Source organism: Eubalaena glacialis, chromosome 9, assembly GCF_028564815.1.
Source record: "Eubalaena glacialis isolate mEubGla1 chromosome 9, mEubGla1.1.hap2.+ XY, whole genome shotgun sequence".
NCBI lineage: Eukaryota > Metazoa > Chordata > Mammalia > Artiodactyla > Balaenidae > Eubalaena > Eubalaena glacialis.
Window position 1 is genome coordinate 36895394 of NC_083724.1, and position 16645 is coordinate 36912038.

Below are 16645 nucleotides of genomic sequence, written 5' to 3' on the forward strand. Positions count from 1 at the left end.
CTCATAGGGTTGTTGAGGGTTAAATGAGTTAATGATTTAAAAGACGGAGAACAGAGCCTGGTGTTTACAATTTCTATGTAAGCGTTTGTGGTTTGTTGTTGTCATCAGGGTGTTTGTGGTTTGAGTCTGGGGCTGGGGCCGCGTGGGTGCTCCACAGGTTGGTAGGGAAGCCGACGCATTAGAGCAGCCCCAGCCTGCGCTCTGTCTACACGTTTCACAGTCTGGCCCCTGGCACCACGATCTTGCACCGAGTGTCCTGACACTTGTGCTCACTCTGCTTCCTGAGACATCTTTTCAGTGGCCCTTTGGCCAGTGGGTCACCAAATCTCTGTAGCAAGTGTGGAGAAGACTGTGTTGGGCCTGGGTGCTCCCCCAACCCCCAACAGGACGCTGCTTAAGATAGAGGTGGCTCTTGGGCTGATGTTAGGAAACATGGGCAGACGTACCTGGGCCAGTTGCTCCCCTCTCCCTGCCATGGGTCTCAGTTTTTCCATCTGCAAAATGGCACAGGGGTTGGTCAAGAAGAGCTCTGTGAGCCCTTGACCCCAGATGCAGGGGAGTATTATGGCCTCCAGAGAGTTCCTGCTTCTCTAGCAGGGCCACGCCTTTCATTCACTTAAACGTTTGTAGGCCTCTGCCATTCCAGCCTTGGGGTACAAAGACTTGATCCTGGAGCTTAGACTGTGCAGAAAGGAGCTGCCGTGGAGGGCTGTGGTTGCTGGGTCAGAAGAGGGAGGGGATGCGGGGGGGGGGGGGGAGGGGGCAAGCCTCTTGAAATCACCATGTAAGTGTGGTCAGTTCTGTCAACCCCACTTTTCTGTCTGATCTCAGCTCTCATGGGGAGTCACGTGCAGTTCGGGGGGCGATCAGGTCTCCGGGAGGTAAACCTTGGGGCACCTGCTGTGCTGCAGCAATGCCGCGTGTGAAGAGACACGAGCCGTGCTTGTCACAAGCCAGATGCCCAGTCCAAAGCCAGGGAGGTGCTGAGCAGAGGGAGGGGGCAGGGGGCCTGCTGTCGAGCAGCTGCCTTGTGCTCTGCAAGGGTCTGGAAGACAAGCAGAACCTGTGAAATGAGGCAGCCTCTGGGTGCTGGCTGGACAGTCTTTGAGTGACTGGCACTGGAAGGGCTGTTCTTTCATATGGGGGACCATTTATAGGCTCATACCACATGCTGCCTTGGATTCTCTAGGCGGCATTGGTCAGAGATGGTCCCTCCTCTTGGGCCACCTGCTAGCGGTGCTGGAGCTCAAAGTCGTCTACCTGTGTCCTGCTGGTAGCACCCCACTGGGCCCTAGGGGAGGCTCCTGGGCCCCAGCCTGGCTCTGCGGGGTCAGGGGCTGGTCCCCCACACCGCTGGACCTCTTCTGGCCTTCCCGGTCCTCAGTGTCCACATCCAGAAGAGGTCAAGGTTCCGCCCTCTCTCCCTCCCTCATCCCAAGGCCACCTGATTACCCACCCATTTCCCAGGATGGCTGACAGCAGGGGCATCCCTTTCTTTTAGGGGCAACTGCCAATTCCACCCACCAGGGTAGGGTCTCGTCCTCAGAGCTCAGCAGGTAATCACTGAACAGTCCCGTCTCCCAGGGTCTGGATTGCTGGTCTTGTGCGTGAGCACCTTGGTACCTACATGTGACTGCCAGTGTTTGAAGAGCTGTAGCCCCGCTCTTTCCCTAAGCGGCAAACCTCAGTGGCACTTCCCTTACAGAGGTCTACCACTTTGGGGTTTTCTTCCACACGGCCTGGAACCCAGGCCACTTGGCTGCTGCATTCATTCACACATTTATTCATGCAGACCTACTATAGGTGCTAAGCCCTGTGGTGGAGGCAGGTGTTCTGGGTGCTGAACGAGGTGTCGCCCCTGCCCTCAGGAGCTGACAGCCTGCAACGAGGTGGACATGTGCCCACTGGATGTCTGCCCCCGAGGGCTGAGGCCGTAACCTCCATGTCCCAGAGTCCAGAACAGTGTCTGGTGTCAGGAGGTGCTTCCTGCACCATCACTGAATGGATGACAAGCTCTAGGCCCAAAGAGGAAAAGTTCAGTGAGGACCAGATACGGGTCTGAGGCAGGCAGAGCCCCGCCCACTGTCAAGGAAGAGGAGGGGGGAGGCGGTTGAGCTGGTCTTTGAAGGCGGCTGGTGTTGGCTGTGTGCAGAGGGCACAGCAGAAGAAAAGGTGTGGGATGGAGAAGTCCAAGCCCTACTTGGGGAGTAGAGAGCAAGGGGAGCTGGTCAGAGCTCCAGTTTCCCAGGGATGTGGCAGAGCCATCCCTGCTTCCTGCTGAGTGGAGCCTGGGCGGCTGGAGGGGTGGGTAAGCGTGTGTGTGTGTGTGTGTGTGTGTGTGTGTGTGTGCACGCGCGTGCATGGACATGCACGTGGACTGGGGGCACAATGGTGTTAAGCATCCAGACGTGACAAATGTGCAGATGTTCAGGGAGCTGTGGACATGAGCAGCTGGCCGTGGAGATGCTCACCCTGTGATTTGTTGCTTTGATTCCTCAGGCCGCGACTTGGCGAGCACGACCCTCCCCGGGTATCCTCCGCATGTCCCCCCAGCCGGACAGGGCAGCTACTCAGCGCCGACACTGACAGGGATGGTGCCTGGTGAGTTTGCACTCTCTGCGTCTCTGTAGCAGGCGACGTTCGGGGTTCCGGGGGGCATCCCCGCAAACAGCCCAGATGACCTCTCTGCTTCTGAGAAGTGGACCTGAATAAATGAGGCAGAGGTCTGCACTCTCGGCCTCTTTCTCTGCAGCTGGGTTGGCAGTGGGGCTGGACCAGCCAGTGGCAGCACCTGGGAGGACATCAGAGAGAGGGGGACCCTTGACTGTCGCTCAAACACCCCTCACTGGCTACACAGGGAGCCTGAACACGGAGGGGGACGGGACCTGGCCAAAGGTCAGAGAGGGGCCGGGACGTGCCTAAGTCACCCATCAAGTAGGAGGCAGAGCCACGACTAGAAGCCATGACCCAGCGTGAACCACCCTTAGACCAGGCAGGAGGGCCCCTGCTCTGGAGCCACATCCACACTGCAGAGGCAGTGTCCCCCCACCCATGGACTGGGGAGTCTGCAGGCCAAGGGGACGTGCCCATCTGGTGCCCATACCCCTCCTTCTAGCCCACCCAGGGGTCCTGCCCAAACAGCCCTAAGCCTCTTCCAGCCCCCTCCCAGCCCACGTCACAGACGTGTGCACCCCAGGGCCTGAGGACCGACTCTTTGCGGACGGTGTGGACAGAGCTTGGACGTGAAGGCTGGGCGTCCACACCTGCATTCGAGGCCGGGGTGAGGATGAGTGGGCTGGGCATGGGAGAGGAAGCTAGGCAGACCAGAGCTCAGGCGGGCTTTCCCCACGCAGCCAGAGCCCGGCGCAGGCGCCAGGGAGTCCCAGAATTCTAAATTCGCTCCTGGCCTTCCAGGTTATTACGAAGATGTATTTAACAAGGTAGGAGGACAGAGCATATTTCATTTAACGGTTTGTTAGCTTGATTTATGACTTTTAAATATGAGACATATGGAAAATGGCCTCCATGCATACTCTTGCCCTGGGCCTTGCCAACGCTGGGGAGGCCTGCCAGGTTCACGCCTGCAAAGCCTTTGCCTTTTCTGCCGCCAGGATGGGCCGTGGCAGAGCACAGGGAGACACCATGCTCAGGGCAAGTGGAGGCGGTGGGACACATGCCCTCCTGCCCCCCGCTCCACCCTCACTCATCTCTCAGCCCTCAGCAAGTTAGGGCACCCTTAGGAGATGGATCCTGCCCCTCACGTCTATGGAGCCCTTTGTCAAGTGCAGAGTGCTTGCCCAGGAGCCCTTTGGTGTTACAACCTTGTGAGGTGGGCAGGGTCCCAAGGGTCAGAAGGAGACTGAGACTCAGAGAAGTTAGGGAACTGCCCAAGGCTGCAGAGCTTGGTGGTGGGAGATCTTGAATCTGGGTCTTCTGCCCTCCAGTTCAGCACTCTTGTCCTCTGCCATCGTGTACGTTCAGTCTGTCAATGCACGCTTTCAGTGATAGCAGAGGGGGAGGCGGCAGCCCTGGGCCCTGTCCCGAGGGCACATTGGCAGGTGAAGCAGATGCCACCCGGCTGGCCCCGCTGGCTCCCTGCTGCCAACCCCAAAGAGGCCGAGTTCAGAGGAGCAGCTGAACTTTCCCGAGATTATCCAGACAGAGCCTGCCCTCCAGCCCCTGGGATTCTTCCAGCTCTAATTACCAGGCTCAGGATACAAACGGCTGGGGGCCTGGCAGAGCCCCCAGCGGGAACCGATGCCCATTAACAGTGGCAGCAGGAATCACAGGCCTGCACAAGGGTACAGTCTAACCAAACCTGCTGGCAGCAGCTGGACAGGGGCAGCCACAGGGGCCAGCCGGGTGGTGTGGTCCCCTGGGACTCTGCAGAGAGGGAGGGTGCACAGTGAGGAGGAAGGAAGACAAGCATTTTGGCAGGGGAGCCCCACGTCTCCCTCTTCCCCCTTTTCCTTCTCTTTCTGCTTTCTCTTCTCATGCAGCTCAGCACTCCTTCAGTGCCAGACCCGGCGTCAGGGCTGGGACTCCACGCTCAGCAGGCAGGTCCTCAGTTCCTGTTCCTCAATGTCCAAACCAGCATCACATCTCTGGGACTCTGTCTCCAAAATGATTTCCAAACTCATTCTTGGAAGGCTTCATGGGGCAGTGCTGGCCCACATGCATGGTCTTTGCTGGAACTGCCCAGAGTTGGCCCACAGCAGAGACGGCCCACCTTTCAGCAGAACAGGTCCCGGGCCTGTCACTCAGGCATCACCGTAGTCTGGCCTCAACTTGCCTTTCTGGCCAACTCTCCCAGCCCGTCCCCCTCCCTGACCGCTCGCTGATCCCCAGCAGGCCTCTCAGACCGGTCAGTGTCCCTCCTTATTCTGTGTCTCTGGCTTAGACCACCTTCTGCCTCAGCCTGTTGGGATCCAGCTTCACCCTCCAGGGCTGGGCATAAGCATCACCGCCCCTGATGCCTCTGGTGAGGCCCTGCTCTGGGGACAATGCTGTACATTTGTTTGTTATGCCACGTGGACCAATTAGCTTTGCCACCAGGAGGTGAGCTCACTGAGGCCAGGCCTCTGCCTTAGTTCGTCCTCTGCACCTCTCATAGCCCATAACACGGCATAGGTACTTTTTTGTGAGTGTTGGCTGAGGGCGGGAGGGAGGGAAAATTAACATTGACCCGCATATGAGTTTCCTGTGGCTGCTTTAACAAATCAGCACAAACTCGGTGGCTTAAAACAATAGAGAAATTTCTCTCACAGTCCTGGAGCCCAGAAGGCTGAAATCGGTATCACTGGGCCAAAATCAAGGTGTGGGCAGGGCTGTACTCGCTCTGGAGGCCCCAGGGAAAGACCTGTTCCTTTCCTCTGCTACCTTCTTGCGGCTCCTGGCGTCCCTTGGCTTGTGGCTGCATCATTCCAATCTGCAACTCTCTGTCCCATCTTCACATCACTTCTCTGTGTGTGTGTGTATCAAGTCTCCCTCAAGCTCTCTCTTGTAAGGATACATGTGACTGTATTTAGGGCCCACCCAGATAATAATGTGGGGTAATCTTCCCATTTCAAGATCATTGACTTAATCACATCTACAAGGACCCCTCCCCCAACTTTTTTTGGTCGTATACATAATGTGCCCTGGTTCTAGGGATTAGAATGTGTATATACCACAACCTGTTTCAGGGTTTCAACTTTGTAGTTGTTCAGATTTCTGATTCATAACCCCTGGGGCTTCTGGATCTGGGAGGCATTCATTCAATTGTGACCGCAGGCGATACCATTTCTAGACCCCCAAGGGCATGTTGGCAGCGTTTGGAGAAACAAGCTGAGCAAGGTTTTAGGAGAATCGTTTATCCTGCTTTTGTATCTCTGAGGCTGTTACACAGCGACGGTCTGTTTCGCTATATGGAACAGTCCTCCCTCCTCGCCTGGCAGTGAATCCCGAGGGAAACTGAAATCTTCTGAGCTGTTTTTCCTACCCTAGGTTTTGGGAAACATTTGGCTGCCCCCGCTTCCATTTATAAAGGAGGCTTCCATGGATAAGGTCTGCTTTTAGGACAAGTTGAGGAGGGATCATGTCCAGGGAACACTTGGGCAGTTGAACTTTGGGGCCTGGAAAAATAGTACATTTTTCCGTACTGCCAGCTTGGTGGCTTGGACTCTTGTTTATTTCGAATTTGACTCCGCCATCAGGGGTTGTCTGCCCTTTCTGGTTCCAGGGTGTTTTCACACCCGCAAAACAGGGCTACTTGGTTTTCTCTAGCGTTGGTAGATTCAGTTCCTGTGGCTCTGCCAACCCCGCGTAGCCCTTTGCTTCGTCGATTAAAGCAAGTGCGGCACATCACGTCAGCTCAGAGTGGAGACAGTTTTCAGGTTTTAGCTTCATCAAATGCCAAAAGTTTTGCACCAAAGATTCCATAGTGTCTTGAGCAGTGTAACTAGTTGATTCCCACCTGAAGATATTTGCACAACCTAACAGATATCGACATGGCATTTGAAACTCTTAAAAATTCTAGGCTGGGGGAAAGAAAGGGGCGTTCACTGCCCTTTGGCTTCAGTGAGTCTAAGAAGCAAAGTAACCAACTGTTTTTGAGATGAACCTGGGCGCCCCCATGTATCCTTTACTGGACTCCTCTTTGGGGGCTTCAGGCCAGAGTGCCAGGAAATCCTGTCGTGTTTGCCTTCCCTGGGCTGCAGCAGACGAGCAGCTGTTTGATGGGAGGCCCTAGAAGGAGCCTGGCAGGCTCCTCTGCCCTGGGCGCCCTACTTGCCATGGATTGGTGTACATCACTTCTAGATGCCATTCAGTTAAATTGCTCAATCAACTGATGGCTTTCTTGAAGAAGCGGGAGGTGAGGGTGAGGGTGGAGCAGACCCCTGAGGCCAGTGAGGCCGTCTGGGCAGGCACAGGGCCCCGGATTCCAGCGGGAGGAATGAGGGCACCTGCTCCCCTCACACGGGCAGTTTCCTCTGCTTAGCGCGCTCAGCCCCCTCTGCTGCTGCCGCTGCCGACTGGCCCAGCCTGCCTGGCTCCCTCTCACCCCCGTGGTTTCACCTCCTCAGAGGGGCCTTCCCCATCACCAAATATGTGTTAGTTTCCTCTTGCTTCTGTGATGAGTTACCACAAACCAGTGACTTAAAACAATGATAATTTCTCATCTTACGGCTCTGGAGGTCGGGAATCCAAAATGGGTCTCCCTGGGCTGAAGTCCAGGTGTGCCTTCTGGAGGCCCCAGGGGAGAATTGTTTCCTTGCCTTTCCCAGCCTGTAGATACTCTGCATCCCTTGCTTTGGGGCCCCACGTTGGGCTGAGTCTTGATCGTGCCTCCATATTCCAGGTTTGCTCTCTCCTGGCCCCCTCTTCCCGTTAGAAAGACCCTTGTTGTTTTATTGGACTCAGCTGCTTAATCCAGGATAATCTCCATATCTTCAGGTTGGCTACTTAGCCACCTTAATTCCCCCTTTGCCATATAACCTAACACGATCCTGGGTTCCAGGGATTAGTACGTAGACATCTCTGGGGGATGGCGGTGTTATTCTGCCCACCACACCATCTGAACCAGAACCCCATCACGCCCCTCTCAAAGCATCCTGTTCTTTTCATTTGTGATACTAAGCACAATGGAAGGGATTTAATTAGCGGTTTACTCCTTCCTCATCCAGTTTCCTCTCAGGTCTATACAGTTCAGAAGGGTCATACAGCACACAAGGTTCTGTCTGTTTTGTTCGCCGCTGTGTCCCTGGTTCCTGGCAGAGTGCCTGGCCCATAGTAGCACTCAGGCAACAGTAGATGAGATACAAAAGGTGATGGAGAGGGGTGGTGGTGGCGATGAGGGCTGGGCTGCCAGGGAGAGCTCAGCCCAGTGCTGGAACACTGCAGCCAAGGAGGCTGGGCTGCCCGAGGGCCCGCACTGGCAGCCACGTGGTGCAGCAGGGAGACTGAGTGGTTAAGAGCATGGGCTCTGGAGCCAGACTGCCTGGTTCTGAGTCACCGTCCTGCTTCTTACTAGCTGTGTGACTTGGGGCAAGTTACGTAACTTCTCTAGACCCTAGTTTCCTCCTCATCTATAAAATGGGAATGATGATGATAATAAGAATGAGATGTACATGTAAATGATGTACAGTTGGCTCTCTGTATCTGTGGGTTCTGCATCCATGGGTTCAACCAACCATGGATAGAAAATACTTGGAAAAAAATTCCAGAAAGTTCCACAAAGCAAAACTTGAATAGTGTCAGCAACTATTTACATAGCACTTATATTGGATTAGGTGTTACAAGTAATCAAGAGATGATTTAAAGTATACAGGAGGATATGTGTAGGTTATATGCAAATATTACATCATTTTATAGAACAAACTTGAGCATCTGTGGATTTTGGTATCCGAGGGGGTCCTGGAACCAATCCCTGGCAGATACTGAGGGACGGCTGTAATAAATGTAAAAACTCTTAGAACTTTGCCTGGCACATATTAAGTGCCATGTAAGCATTAATTATTATTATTATTCATGATTGCTGTTATTTATACAGGGGTCTGAGCTGGGTGCGGTGGTAAGGAGAGAAGCCTAGCAGGCATGCCTAAAGCTGGCCTGGCCCAGCTGGCATCAGATCAAGAGCTCTCCAGCAGAGCCCACAGCCCGTGGAGCCCATGGATCAATGGGAGATCCAGTTAGAGAAGAATCCAGTCACAAACAAGAGCATTGCCAAGCAGGAGTAGGGCAGACTCTGAGTGCCAGGCCTGGAGAAAACGGAGAGGCACCTGGGGTTGGTCCAGTTTAGAAAGGTGTCCTGGTAAAGAGGGCCATGAGCTGGGCTGTAACCGGAGTATCCTTGGCCGTCTGAAGAAGAGGGTGGGGCAGGGGGCTGAGAGTGGGTCCCGCCAGAGACTGGAGGGGGTTCACGTGGGCGGGAGCATGGCCCAGCCAGCCCAGCTGGGTAAGTGGGGTTGACAGGAAGGGGAGATGGTTGAGGAGGAGGCCGGGGTCCAACAAGGTTAGGATCTGAACTTGTCAGCTTTGGAGACCAAGCAGACAGACATCCCAGTGAGGTGCTCTGCAGACAGGTGGTGAAGCAGATCAGGAGCACAGGGGCAAAGTCTGCCCAGAGAGAGACGTGGAATTGTCCCAAGAGAAGTAGGGGTCCCGTGGAAGGAGTGTGGCTTCGGCACTGATTAGCTGTGGGACTATGCATGAGCTCTGTGACCTCTCTGAGCTGCCCTGCCTGCTGTTTTGGAGGATCATTTGAAATGAAGGTTTGCAGTTACTGAGGCACCAGCCGTGTGAGGTAGGAAGGGTACTGAGGTCTGGAGGGGAGGAGAGGAGGGCTTCTTTTGTCTGTCTGTAGCAAGCCCCTCCCTGACTGAGCATTGCTCGCTCTGTGAAAGGCCTGCAGGCTTGAGGGGTGGGGGCCCGGCACCAGGCGGGGAGGCAGAAGCTTGGATTCTGGCTGAGCTCAGCCAGGGCCTCACCGTGTGGTCTGACACGCCATTTCCGCTCTCTGGGTCTCGCTCAGCCTGTAGAGCAGGGGTACAATACACTCTGCACAGTTCCATAGGCATGGCCGGGACCCATGGATGGGAGTCAGAGGGACACCTTCTTCAGCCTTGTATAGAGACCCTTCTCCAAAATTAGAACTGAAGGTATGGGAATGGGCAGATTTGGGAGGGGCCAGCAGAAGCCAGGGAGGACTTGGCAGAGGGGCTGGAGCATCAGGTAGGAGACTGGATCAGTGCTTTGTCCCCAAGTGCCTCCCCTGGCCCAAGCATCAGAGTGTTTGCTTAGGGGATGAATGGCCTTCGTTTTAGGTCTTACTTCCCCCTGACCAGGGCTCCTGCTGGTCCGGTGGCCTGGGCACTTTCCAAGCTCCCTCCACACCTTTCCAAGCCCGCCCTGGGCTCGGGGTGCACACCTGTTGCTCGTTCCTGACTCTTTGCTGCCCTCTAGTGGCCTCCAGTCACTCTGCCACACCAGGAACGTAGACCCCAAGGAATGACAGGCACAGCTAGGATGAAATGGCAGGTGGCCATTCATTTGTCCATTCATTCATTCTCAGACAGTTCCTGAGGGACACTGGGTGCCCATTCTGGGCTAGGTGTGGTGTTACAGACACAGCCCCTGCCCTCAGGCAGCTCAAAGTCCAGTTGGGGAGACAGATATAAAAAAAAATCATCCCTGCATGCTGTGTTTAGAGCTAAAATCTAGGAATGTGCTGAAATGAAGGAGAGGGACTGCTAGGTCTGCTGGGGCAATGGGGCGGAGTGGGGGAAATCAGGGAAGGCTTCCCCGAGAAGGTCATTTGAGCTGCACATTGAAGGGTGAGTTTGTCAGTCTGAAAAGTTGGAGGGGCATTGCTGGGTGAGGGACTATGTGTAAGAAGACCCAGAGCCTTAAACCCTGGAAACCTCTGTGGCACGAAGTGCTGCAAACAGCAGTCTTGACAGATGGCGGGCTTGGCCCAGGAAGATCTGGACGTGAGTCAGAGGCAAGGCTGCTGTGCCTTCGTAGAATGGAGAATGAGGGGTTTGGAGTGGCCTGATCTGGACAGTTCATGTGACTAAAGCCCCATGTGAACCCTGCATTGAAGTGACGCTGGGACTGGGGAGAAACTCCACGTGGGCTTTATGAGTGCTTTGCCGCATTGGGGAAGAAAAGAATTGCAAAAGCAAAGGCTCAGAGATGGAAAGCACGCTGGGGCATGAAGGTCCTACTGGAACTTAGGAGGCTTGGGTTTTGATTCCAGCTGCCAGACACTCACAGTGTGACCTTGGGATGTGGTCTTGGGACTTCCTGCTTTCTCTTAAAACAGGTGGCAGTGGGTGAGAAGATTGAATTAGATGCTCTGTAGGGGGCTTTCTGGTCCTGCCACACAAGGGCTTCTAAATCTGTGATGTCCCTGCCTGCTGGTATCACCCCTCAGCTGAACTGGAGGGCTCCCGAGCCTTGCCACCTCTGTTTGACGTGGGCAGCAATTTCCCTTCCAGTTTCCATTCAGCTCTGGGGCTGGGACATGCTAACGCAATGGCCCCTGGGCTATCATATATAATTGGGTAATCACTTCCAAGGAGTGGAGCTGAAGGAAGGGTGCCTCAGAATATGCTAATCCCATACACCCATAGCTGTGTCCCCTAACACTGCTGTGACAGGCGAGGACGGCCTTCAGGGCATCCCACCTGGGATGGGTTCTTACAGACTTTGGAGTCTAGAACCTCAGGGCAAGAGAGGCAGCAAAGATGACCATGATTTGTTCCCTCATCTAAGCAGAGCGTCCCTTTGGGGAGCATGGAGGTGGGAGGCAGGGCACCTCAGCCTTTTCTCACACACGTCAGGCCCATGGCAAGGACAGGCTGCCCAGGAAGTGGCCACAACTGGGGGAGCTCGGAGCGGGCACTGAGGACACCTTCACCTCCTCTAGGCTACTCTGGGTCCCACCCTCTTGTTAGTTTCCCCATGTCTGCTCCATCCATTCATCCATCCATCCATCCATCCATCCATCCATCCATCCATCCATCCATCCAATCCACCCCCCACCCCATCCTTCCTTTCCTCTTCCCTCCCTCCCTTCCTTCCTTCCAACATTTATTGACCATCTACATGTGCCGGGCATAGCCTAGGGATGTGAGGGGGAGAGCCATGCCCTTGTCCATGGGACATGGACACGAAAAGTTCTCAGTCTATAGTGCATATAGGCGAGTCAGTAGGGCCTATGGGGACAGGGGTGGCAACAGGTAACCCCAGGGACTCTGGGAGCACAGAGCACAGAGAAGGGGGATCCAGCCTAGAATGGGGATGTCAGGCATAGAAGGCTCCAGAATGTCCCTATAGAGGGGTTTGTTAGGGGGCGGTGGGCATGTCTGAAGCAGCTTTTGCATAGAGTTTTGCTAAAATTGAGCAGACACCATTGTCCACATCAAAGAATGGGGAGACCAGGGGCAGAGCTAAAGCTTCCCAGTGGTGCCGCCCTGGGTCAGGGGAGGAATCTAGGAAGAGGCGATTCTCAGACTTGATGTTGTTGGAGCAGCATGTTAGCTGGTGGGAGGTGGAGTGAGGAGGGGGAAATGAATGCTTCAGTCTGGGGCAGGGATAGTGAATATAAAGGTTCTGAGGCATGCTTAGCTTCTGTACATACTGGAGTCCTTCCAAAAACGAAACCAAATCTACTGGGGCCATCTTTGTTCTCCTACCTTTGATCCACTGGAATCTGCAGCCCTTGTCTCTAAAACTTCATCAGCTGTCAGCCCTCAGCTGGATGGACTGCCACCACTAAGCCTGTGGGTCACTCCACCTGCGACGCTTCTCTCCTGAGAACTTCTGGCAGCCCCCAGAGCTTTCGGGGGCAGGGAGAGCAGTGGGGCTTGGCTCCTGCCCTCCAAAAGGAAAACGCTTTGGAATAAAGCCAAATTGCCTCCGTCCATAAGTTAATTCCACCAACAAGCCTGGCCTCAACCCACATGGTGCTTTACAGTCTATAAGGGAGGCATGCCTGTCACCCCCAGTGGCAATTTGAAAGCACCCTTGAAAAAAATTTTTATTTATTTATTTTTGGCTGCGTTGGGTCTTCGTTGCTGCACGCGGGCTTTCTCTAGTTGAGGCGAGGGGCTCTCATTGCAGTGGCTTCTCTTGTTGCAGAGCACGGGCTCTAGGGTACGCGGGCTTCAGTAGTTGTGGCACACAGGCTCAGTAGTTGTGGCTCGCCGGCTCTAGAGCGCTAGCCAGTAGTTGTGGCGCACGGGCTTAGTTGCTCCGTGGCATGTGGGATCTTCCCGGACCAGGCCTCGAACCCGTGTCCCTTGCATTGGCAGGCAGGCGGATTCTCAACCACTGCACCACCAGGGAAGTCCTGAAAGCACCTCTGAGGTTGGAATGTTTATCCCCACTTCAGAGGCAAGCGAGCTGAGTTCAGAGAGGTGCCGTGCCTCGCCAGGGTGCACAGACAGTCCGGGGAGCAGCTAGGCCTGGTGCCTGGAACTCTGGTTCCGAGTTCACCCAGCCCCTGGTGCCCATAGAGAGTGAGAGGGAATGGGCTCTGGGCCCTGGAAAAGGCCTTGGTTTCCTCGGTCCTCCCTCAGGGCTGTGGATGGCCTTCCTGACCCAGAGATCTTTTATGGCTTGGGAGAAGTCCTTCCCAGCTGGGACACCAGGGGACCACACTTCAGGTTCCAGTACGTCCCCTTCTACTGCCCATCTTCACCTGTCCACGTCTCAGCCATCCTCCTAGGCCCCGGTCAAGTGCTCTCCTTCACAGGAAGCCTACGCCCCCCACCCCGGGGCTCATCTCTCCCCTGAGCACTGCCAGGGCACTGCCCGTGCTCCGCCTCGCTCAGAGCTGGAGTGACCGGGCTCTCCCAGCTCCTGGTTGCTCCTCTTGCAGTCCTCCACCTGCCCAGTCCCTGCACACAGTAGGCGCTCCATGGATATGGGTGGGATGTATCTGAATCGGGCACGTGCCCTCCCGACCTTGTCTGGTCCAGAGTCGGGGGCTTGGGGCCCGACTGTATAATTAAACGGGGCTTCAGCTCGACTTACACACCCGGGCTCGCTCTTCCCATATTTGCTCTGGCTCCTCACTAGAAGACGCTGAGACAATGGCCCTTGTTACCCTCTGTTTGAGTTATTTATTTTTTTCACTTTTGCCTCCTTCCCCTCTCGGGGGACTCGCCTCTCGCCCTCATCCCTCATGTTTTCCCTTTCACTTGACTGTCACTCTCATTGTCCTCCCGGGGCCGGGAATGCAGGGTGACAGGCAAGGGGAGCCCAACCGGGCCGGGGAGGCTGGAAATATAGTCATTAATGGGACCCGAGAAGCCCAGATGTCCTCCCTGAATGCGGGTAATTTGTTTTTAATGAAAAACCACGCGGTGACCCTGAACAAATGAATTTTCTTTATAAGGAGTCTATGTGCAACGGCACAGATAAAGGACCCGAATCAGAGAGACTTAGATCCAGGGCTGAAAGAAAGAGAGAAAGAGAGAGGGAAGGAGTGGGAATGAGAGCAAGACATAAAAGAGGGGGGAAAGGAAATTTTAAGATGACAACTGTGTTATCATGTCCTTCTGTCTGAAGCGCAATCCCAGGTCACACATGCCTTGGGCATTGTCCTGCCAGAGCAGGATGCGTGACAGTTGTGGCCATTTTGAGGTCTTGTTCACAGCAATGAGAAGAACATGAACCACCATCTGGACAGATCTTTACAAAGTACAAGCCTTTTTCTTGTGTGATCTCAGCAGGTCCCCACCATAGCATCAGGAGGGCATGGTTTTTAGCCCCATTTCACAGAGATGAAAACCGAGGCTAAGGTCACACAGCTAGCGAGCGGTCGGGTCCAGATGACAAGGGAAGGACTTTGCCAATTTGGAGTTTGACTCTTAGAAACACAGTGCTTTCTCTGGCAGGACCCAAGAGAAGTGTGCTGCACGGGCAGCTCTGAGATAACGGGAGGTCCCGGGTCTGCACTGAGGAGTGTTGGATTGAAGCAGATCCCCACAGCCCCAGAACTCTGTGAATATGCAGACTTTCTGAGAGTACTTTGGGTGGGGGGTTCCTGGAAAGAGAACTCCCCAGGAAGGAGTTGGAGCCGTTTGCAGAAATGGCTGCAGGAGAATTGGAATCTGGACAGCAGCTGTGTATCACCTACCACCACCCAGGACCCTAGGAGGGGAGCGTAGAGCAGGTACCTGGGGGCAGCAACAAAGGTACTGGTTCAGCAGAGGCCCTGCCCATGGCGTTGGGGGAATCTGCCCGCGGGCAAAGCACTGCAGGCAGCTAGCACAGGTCTAGGTTGGGGTGCAGCTGTGGGGTGTTGGGTGCGGATCTGTTCTAACACATGCCTCAGAGAGGGCTGGAGATGGCCCTTGTACACTCTATAGCTACTCCTCCCTTTGCCAGGGATGGACAGGGCTGGACTGACCTTAGAAATCAGCAGGGGAGTGTGCAGATGAGGTCAAGGAAAGGACTTGTTCAAGGTCATACAGCAAGTCAGAGGAAGAGCCAGGCTGGCTTTCTTTCTGTGGCAGCAGCCTGTCCTTTTGTCCCCCCTTGGGCTGGTGGGAAATACCACACCCTCTAGTTCTTCACCGAAGCAAAAAAAAGGAAGCTTTTTGTCTCCTGACTTCATGCAGGCCTGGCATTCCTGGGGTGGTCCCTGGGTGACCCGGCTTCTAGAACAACTCAAAGCACGACTCTCGCTCCACCCACCCCAACCTTCTCATGTTCTTCCTGAGCCCAGATCTTCCCCAGGCCCTACCTGGTCAGCTGCAAGAGCATCTCCTGGGATGCAGGCCGTGCCCGTCCCCAGGCCGGTCAGAGCTTCAGCCTGGGGCCACGCTGAGGCCCTGACTCCCCCTGCTCTCGGCTTTCCCCACAGAGTCAGGCAGCTGGACGAAAAGAAATGATTGTTTTGTTTCCTGGGTTCAGTTTCCCTCTGGAAGTTGTGACCCAATTAGAAAATCAGACAAATAGAAAAATCTGGCCATGACCCCAGCTGCGGTTCTAAAGTCTCGGCTCACATTTAGGTCCCTGCCTCCCATACACCCCTCCGAGAGCCGAGAGCCGGGCCGGCTCAGGCTTCCTCGGCCACCTGGAGCAGACCTTCCTCAGTGCTGCGCTCCTCCGTAACTGATGATATTTTCCCCAGTGACTTCCAAAATGGATTTGAGGCAGCCTCTTGACCTTTCAGTAACATCAGCCGGAACCTGAAATCCCTGTCATGAAATCAGAGGACTGCCAGTAGGTCACAGGCAGAGGCCCGGGAGGGAAGCAGTGGGCCCCGCCCACAAGTGCACTGGTTTTTAATAGGGTCCCACCATCCAGCTTTGTGCCCGCCCCACCCTGCGGCTGCAGCTACCCACTCCGAGCTGCTGGGAGCAGGGAGCTCACTTTCTTGGAAAAGGTTTCTATCTGGATACATTCCAGAGCATGCTTCCAAAAACATACTTTTAATCAAAAAGAAGGTCACCAGAAAAACTGGGACAAATTGTGATTGTCCAGCAGTGGACAATTATAAATGCCAGGAGGGGTTACCAGTTGGCAAATAAACTCTTCCGGTGAGGTCTTGGATTAATTACATCACCAGTGAGCTGACCGGGGTCTTTCTTAATTGTCCTCATTTGTGGGATAAGTTCTGGCCTTCCTCCATTCCTTCCTTCCTCCCTTCCTTCCTTCCTTCCTCCCTCCCTCCGCCTCTTCCTTCCCTCCTTCCTTCACTACCTCCCTCCCTAACCTTCCCCCCTTCCCTTATTCCCTCCTCTCTTTCCTTCCTCCCTTCCTCCTTCCTTCACTTACTCTCCCATTCATTCATTCATTCATCAGACAATCCCTGAGCTCCTCCTCATGGGTGTTGAGCCCAGTTCACAGAGTGGATACAAAAATCATTGAATTTCTCAAGACCTCAGAGCATCTATGAGGAGAATCACCCATGTTACCTGCTCAGAATGGAAAGAAACCAGCTTGAATGTGGCAGGTTTGTGGGACTGCTAGGCCCAGGGACTAGGCAGGGACTCCTGGGGGACAGGAGGGTGGGGTTTGGGGGATGCAAGGCTGGACTGCAGACAGGAAGGGATTCCCTGGCCTAAGGCCATTTCACCCTGGGACTCCGCGAGAGGCTCCGATGGTAGCCTGGCCCCTCGGAACCTCCGTCCCTGAAGCGGGTGCC

At 54.8% G+C, this 16645-nt stretch overlaps 1 protein-coding gene across 1 annotated transcript in view; it reads left to right on the top strand.

Annotated features, from left to right (window-relative positions):
* Window positions 1–16645, top strand: part of PAX5 (paired box 5) — a 171539-nt gene that overhangs the window by 126923 nt on the left and 27971 nt on the right. The window contains exon 8 of the mRNA XM_061201136.1: window positions 2500–2601. Coding sequence (XP_061057119.1) covers window positions 2500–2601 — 102 coding nt within the window. The remainder of the gene's footprint in view (window positions 1–2499; window positions 2602–16645) is intronic.